Source organism: Octodon degus, unplaced genomic scaffold, assembly GCF_000260255.1.
Source record: "Octodon degus isolate 3935 unplaced genomic scaffold, OctDeg1.0 scaffold00432, whole genome shotgun sequence".
NCBI lineage: Eukaryota > Metazoa > Chordata > Mammalia > Rodentia > Octodontidae > Octodon > Octodon degus.
Genome location: NW_004525008.1, coordinates 312,074 through 319,144, shown reverse-complemented (window position 1 = coordinate 319,144; position 7,071 = coordinate 312,074). Strand labels below are relative to the sequence as shown.

At 53.1% G+C, this 7,071-nt stretch overlaps 1 protein-coding gene across 1 annotated transcript in view; it reads right to left on the bottom strand.

Annotated features, from left to right (window-relative positions):
- Positions 1–7,063, bottom strand: part of Lrrc38 (leucine rich repeat containing 38) — a gene marked incomplete at its 5' end in the record, with an annotated part of 27,400 nt that extends 20,337 nt beyond the window's left edge. The window contains one exon of the mRNA XM_004648537.3: positions 6,451–7,063. Within this exon, the coding sequence (XP_004648594.3) occupies positions 6,451–7,063 (613 nt within the window). The remainder of the gene's footprint in view (positions 1–6,450) is intronic.
- Positions 7,064–7,071: the final 8 nt, after the last annotated feature.

Genomic DNA, 7,071 nt, shown 5'->3' with positions numbered 1-7,071 from the left:
TCTCTCTCTCTCTGTCTTTCTGTCTCTCTCTCTCCCCCCACCCCCAGGACTTGAAACCAGGTTCTTCAGATTAAGCTACAGCCCCAGCCTATGTTACATTTTGAGATAGGGTCTCACTGTGTTGCCCAGGTCGGGCTCAAACTCGCAATCCTCCCACCAGTGTGGGTGCAGGAATCACAGGTGTATGTTATGGTGCCTGGTCACACCAAATTTCTAATAATTTGAGATAGTTCCAATTCATGGATCTATAAACTGACCTACTCTCAGGACTGTTAAATTTGAATTTTCAAAGAACTATAATGACAGGAAACTCTCACAACTCAATAAATGAAACAAAATCTGTATAAAATGTAATAGTATAATGTCAGTAAAATGCATATGGGCATAATAAAGCTGGAAGGAAATTTAGCTAAATTCTAATAGTAAAGGGATTCTGGGGTTTTAATTTTATTTTTATTTTCTTCATGATACTTAACTACATTTCCCCAGACTAGTTACCAGACTCTGTCATTTATGTAACTAGAAAAATTGCAAATGCTTTTTTTTTTTTTAAGACAGAAAACATTACCTTGGAGTCTTCTAAGAGAGAGCACCTCTGTGAGCTTTAGGCAAGTGTCATTTTTGCCTCTTTGACTGAAAAACTGTTTTTCAGTCAGTATGACAAGAAATCCCCACTGACCTGCCAAGCCAGGCTCTCCCTAGTGTGTGACATCAGAGAAGACTGTGTGACAGGAAACTCTCACAGCTCAGTGGGTCAAGGTGGGGGTGAGTGCCCCCACGAGCCCCCAGTCAGGTCAGGTGAGCACGCAGGCAGGGTCAGCGACATTCTAATTCCATAAGCGCCCTGCCTGCTATGACGTCCCCTGCCAGCATGACCCTGACCAAGGGATGACCAGCAAGGACCCCACTCCCTGAATGCCAGGACACTCCAGGCAAATCTAGAAGATCTTGTCTAGGAGGTGATCCCTGTCAGGGCTAGCACAGCCAAGGTGTGGCACGTGTCCCTGTGTCATTCTGCACCCATCCCCCTCTTCCTAGCCCTGTACCCCACACTCCATGCATCAAGGTGACAGGGTAAGACACTCCACTCGCCTCGCGTCCTTGGCAGTGAGCACCGCGACCACCCGCAGGCCACATGTAGGAGGTCTAAGAGGGTGCCCCACCTGTGCAGCCCTTGAGACCTACCTGTGACACATTCTCAGGGCTATGTCACCTGCTCCACAATTACAAGCACAGAGACAAACCTGTACCTACCAGGCTCAGCTTCCCAAGCCCACTGGGCTTGAAAGGACCAAGGCTGGGGACAGGAAGTGAAGAGCCTGCCAAGCTATGATGGCATCTCAGGCTAGTGAGCTCTGGGCCCAGGATGTCTAGGCATTCTGGTCCTCTCCCCAGTGCAGAGCCTACAGCTCCCTGCATTCTGGCAGACAGGTCTTTGAAAGGCTCCTGCTTCCCCAAGCCTCAACTTCCCTGTATTTAATACCAGGATAAGCACCAGCCAAATAGCTCAGCAGATTAAAGCACCTGCTTAGGCAGATACAGCGGCTGGGGCTCTACACCCACCCCCACCTGCATGCCATGCCAGCCCTGCACCCGGGGCCCACTGAGACAATAATTGAGACGAGGAACAGTGGCACACGCCTGTAATCCCAGCTCTTTGGGAGGCTGAAAGTAGGAGAACCACTACAAGTCCAACGTATGTAGTGAGACCCTGTACACCCTTACTACAAAATACAAAATAAGAATAATAAAATAAAACCAGGATAATGGGGCTGGCGAGATAGCTCAGGGGAATAAAACACCTGCTTAGGTGTGCAGGGTCTGCGGCTTGATCCCTGACACCACATGCCACGCCAGCCCCACCCCCAGGGCGGGCTGAGCTGGCCACAGAGTCTGGACAGGCATACTGGCGTACACCTGTAACACCAGCACTGGGGAGGATGAAAACAGGAGGATCGGGCCGGGGAGATGGCTCAGTAGAGTAAGCGCTTGCCTGGCAAGCGCAAGGGCCTGAGTTCAATCCCCGGCTCCACACACACACACACACACACACACACAAATAAATAAAATAAAATAAAATAAAATAAAAAACAGAAGGATCACTATGAGTCCAAGCTGCTTAGTGAGAGACCCTGTAACAACCAAATACATTTTAAAAAGGAAAGAAATAGACAAGATAATATTCCCTTTACTTAAAACCAAAGAGTAGGAGCCTTGCAACACAGAACGTTCTACAGATCCTGCTACTTCTACTCCTTTGCCTGCAAAAAAAAAAAAAAAAAAAAAAAAAAAAAAAAAAAAAAAAAAAAAAAAAAAAAAAAACAGCAGGCATAGAGGCAGCAGGCAACCTAGGGAAGGCCCAGTGGCGAAAGAGTCAGGGAGCCTCAGACCCAGCGCAAGTCCTTCCCAGCAGCCACGTGCCAGGGCCTCAGGTCAGAAGCACTGCCGAGCTCATTTTTGTGTTGAATTCCTGATCACTTCCTGAGCTGCTATAAAGAGAATAAAACGGGAGCCCAGGGAAGGCTTTAAAGATCATAGCATCCGTGACCAAGCTGTCGTCAACGCCACTGCTTCTCCTTTCCTAGGCTTCTCCCGAGTCTCCCCATTTTCTCCCTCTCTGCCCCAGCCGGTCACCCAAGCACTTTCCAAGGTCTCCAACTTCCAGGTCTGTCTGCTTCAAGCAAGCTCTGCCTTGTCCCCTTGGTGGTCAGCATTCCTACCTGACTAGAACCCTGTTATCTCCTAGGAAAATCACCAGAACAGGTGCAGAATAAAGGTGCCGCAAGGAGGGAACGGCCACTGTCACCCAGGAGAACGGGGAAGAGAGGGCAGAGCTGGGGTGACCTCACTGGCCCTTTCTGCACCCCTCACAGAGAGCGGCTTTGGGGCTGGACACTCCAGAGTTCAGGTACTGACCTTGTACAAACCACTTCTTTTGCGGCTCATTTGTTTTCTGTCAGGCAAACTGTGGGCAAAGCTAGCCAGCAGGCACTGCTGCTGGATTAAAAGAGACGGCACCTGTCAACTCCAAAGTGCATCTCTTACAGCCCTGGGGGAGGGCTGCTTGGTAAAATGCAGGACATCCAATTAATGTGTACGTATGCCCCAAATATCATACGGGTCATCCTCACATTAAAGCATTATTTAGGGTTTCTCTCAAATTCAACATTGTTTGGGTACCTGGAGTTTTTCTTTGTTTTGTTGTTATTTGCTGCTACTTGTTGTTTTGTCTGGGGTTCCGCTACCTGGCAGGGGGCAGGCCGGCCACTCTGGCCCTCTTCCCCCTAGCAGAACAGGCCATTCTCAGACCTCAGTCCACCAGGCTCCTGGCCTCTGAAGGAGCCTAGTGGAGGCCACAGGTCCTTGCAGCCTGAACGCCCCCCACCATGCTGCGGTCACAGGGGAGGCATACCTGGCAGACAACACATTTTGCAACTGTCACAGCTAGTCAAGGTCACCAGAAGAAAGCTCTGGCTCTGTCCTGCTCCTCTGGGGCTAGGGGGCAGGGAAGGGAGGCAAGGAGACTCAAAGGGGTCCTCCGCTCCTTCCTTTGAAGTCCTTCCCTAAAGAGGCCAAGCACCAGTCTAGAAATCCCTGAGTTTGTACCCCAGTGGGGCCTACTGTCTTTGGCAGAAAGCCTGGTCAGCATAGTGGGGGGCTGGGAACCAGGAGGTGCCAGGGCGCCCCCAGCTCTGCTCCTAAGTCACATGTGTTTGATTGGCCTTCTAGAGTGACAATGGGACCATGACAATGGCACCAACACTTACACAGTACCTGCAGTGTACGGGTACTTGCTAAGCTCTTTATAAACAATCCCCTCTCGTCCTCAGAGCAATCTCCCAGAGTGGCCACCGCATCACCCCCATTTTACAGGTGAGGAAACTGGGGCACAGAAAGAACAGGCAATAGGGAGAGGTAGAGGCAGCTAGAAGCCTCAAAGCTCAGGAGGGTCTTGACACTTGGTCTTGGCCTCTTAACAAAGCTGTGGGAGGAGGGATGAAGGGAGGCTCGGGAACAGGTCCCGAAACACCGTTATCCGGAAGGAGTAAAAGTCCCAATGTCCATAGTATATTGCAATGACTAACGTTTACAACAGTTTATTTTGTTTGGGGTTTTTTTGGTACCAAAAATTGAACTCAGGACCTTGCCCTTGCCAGGCAAGTGTCTGTGCCACTGAGCTCCATCCCCAGCCCGTATTTTGTATTTTTATGAGCTGGTGGGTTCCCGGCACAAAAAAAATCAATAAATGCTTAAGGAGATGGAGATGGTGGTCACCCTAGTGTGATCACTGTACATTGAGCATATGGATCAAATGAATGCGCTGTCCATTGTGCCCATAAATACATGCAATCATGATGCACTGATTCATATTTTTTAAATGTCTTTGAAGTATCAGAAGCAGCACACGTCAGGATGAGGACAGACATCTGCTGAGAGGCCTCTGCCTTGCCTGGGGCTTCCATACCCTTCACAAGATCGGTCTCACAGAAAGTCACAGCAGGTAAAGTGGGGGATACTCGCTACATCCTGACCTTAAGGGCAGGGAAACTGAGGCTCAGCGAGGTCAAGGATTGCCGAGGACCATAAATCTGAGTCTAGCTCTCACCACAGGTCTTGTATTCTAAGGCCTGCGCAGTCCCTCCACCACCCTCCTGGCCTCTGGTTCAGCTTGAGGACGTCGCTCTGGCCACGCAACCTGGGCAGCTGCAGTGAGACCAGATCTGCCCTGGGCACTGTGCCCTGGGAGGTGCCCTCGAGCTGCCTCTGTCCTCTTTCAACACCAGCACTGCCCTTTCCCCAGGGACATAGACACTGCCTCCCACTCTGAGTTATCTTTCTGCCAGCCCCCATACCTACCTGGGTTCCATCTTCTCTCCCATAATCTGAAGATCTCAGAAACCCACTCAGTTACTCTATAGATGGACAAACTGAGATGCAGAAAGGATAATAAGTGGCTGCCCAAGGTCCCAGCCACCCATGCACGGGCTTGCTCCTAACTCTAGGAGACAGACACCTTACCTTCATCTGCAAGACAGAGGGGGGTCAACAGAGCTGGTCACTACCTGCCAACCATGGGGTGAATGATGTTAGCTCTCCAGAACCCAGTGCCAGCACCAACTGGAACCAAGGAGAACTCAGGCCCAGGGAGGTCTTCACCTACCAGTCCTGATGCCAAGAATGCCATCTAGTGATCTGGGAGCCATGCAGGAGACTGGGGACTAAGCGTAAAGTAGGGGAACTCTATGCCTTGCAAGTGAGCTCTAAGTGTAAAGTAGGGGAACTCTATGCCTTGCAAGCGAGCTCTTCCTAGGACTAGTGCAAGGCAGCAGAAGTACCAGCACAGGGGGCTGCCTCTGCGAAGGAGTGGCCACCCAAGCCTGTGATAGTGGCAATGAATAGAAGAGCCCAGGAATCCTGCAAACAGGAGCAGCTTCTTTGAGTTCTCAGCAAATGGAATAACAGAGATTCTGAAGCTCAACCTGCATCTGCGTCACCTTTTATAACATGTGGCCCCAATTCTGCCAAACCTTGAGGGCCAGGTAGGAGGCAGGCTGTAGCTCTGGGAGATCACACGGGGGGCTACAATGCTTACAGATGGAAGTCCACCCAGCCTAAGGACGCCCACCTGCTCCCACCCTGCCTTGGTGCACAGCCCTGTGGCTGCTGGGGTGCCCTGCTTCTCAGCTCCGCCTTTGCCTCCCTCCTACCGGCCTTCTCTGGGCCACTTAACTCCCTGTGTCCTCACGCTCCATCTGCAGATGGACAGGCGTGTCCTGGAAGGGGCTCCAGGAAATCAGAGAAGCACCAGACTGCAACATTTCTGTTTGCCTTTTTCACTTCTGGGCTGAAAAGCCATGGGGCCATAAATCACGACTGCATGCCTGGCTTACCGCTGGTCCCCTCACCAGGAATATTCTCACCCTTGTCATCAGAAGAGCAAACCCGAGCTGCCAAGCAACAGAGACCAAAGCCACAGCGTTGGCCAGCTTCTCTCCGTCTTCGGGTACCCAGGTAAGGAAAGTCGCTGTGCTTGCCACATGGTAGGTGCCTTCTACTAAAGGAGGCCCTGTGGTTACTGGATGACCCACACCCACCAGTCCTAGGACACAAAGCGGGGTGAGGTGATCCTGCCCAGGATATGGGGCGTGCCAGCAGGTTATGAACTTGGGTAGGTGAGTTCACAGGAAGAAGGAAGCAAACACTGCTTCATCGCCAGGAAACTCAGAGCATTTGGCCTGTGTCCCTCCCGCCCATTCCCCACAGAGATCCCGGTGAAGTTCAAGCTATAGAAACCTTGAGGAGTAGCCTCCTGTGCGCTCTCCTGGGCAGCGGCTGGCCCGACCCCAAATCTCCTTCTCCTCCTCCTCAGGGCTCAGCCTGAAATTGCTGGGGGCGGGGGTCTCGCTCTGCTCCGCCCAGCGCCCCCGCCAGGCCAGCTTCCCGGCTCACCTTTTGGCAGTTTGGAGGCGTTCTCCTGGATCCAAGAGAAGAGGTGTGCGAAGTCACAGTCGCACAGCCAGGGGTTCCCGTCCAGGCGCAGGGTGCGCAGCGCGGGGAGCGCCTCGAGGGCGGCCACGTTGAGGCTGCGCAGGTTGTTGTCGTTGAGCTCCAGCACTTGCAGCGACTCCAGGGTCTCGAAGGCGGCCTCGTGCACGCCCGCCAGGTTGTTGTTGGCCAGGCTCAGCTTGACCAGCCTCCCGGCCGAGCGGAAGGCGCCGGCGCCCAGCTGCGTGAGGTTGTTGTAGCTGAGGTCGAGGAAGGCGAGCTTGGCCGAGCCGCTGAACGTGCCCTCCTCCAGCGAGCGCAGAGAGTTGTTCCTGAAGTCCAGGTACACCAGGTCTCCGTAGAAGATGAAGAAGTCCTCAGGGATCTGTTGGATGCGGTTGCCGGCCACCAGCAGCTTGCGCACGTCCAGCGGGAAGGGGTCGGGCACGCTGGGCAGCCCGCGGTCGCGGCAGTCCACGGTGTGCGGGTCGGTGCAGGCGCAGCCCGCGGGGCACGCGAGCCCGGGCCGGAGCTGCAGCAGGAGGCTGCAGAGCGCGAGAGCCGCGGCGGGGCGGCGGGGGGCGG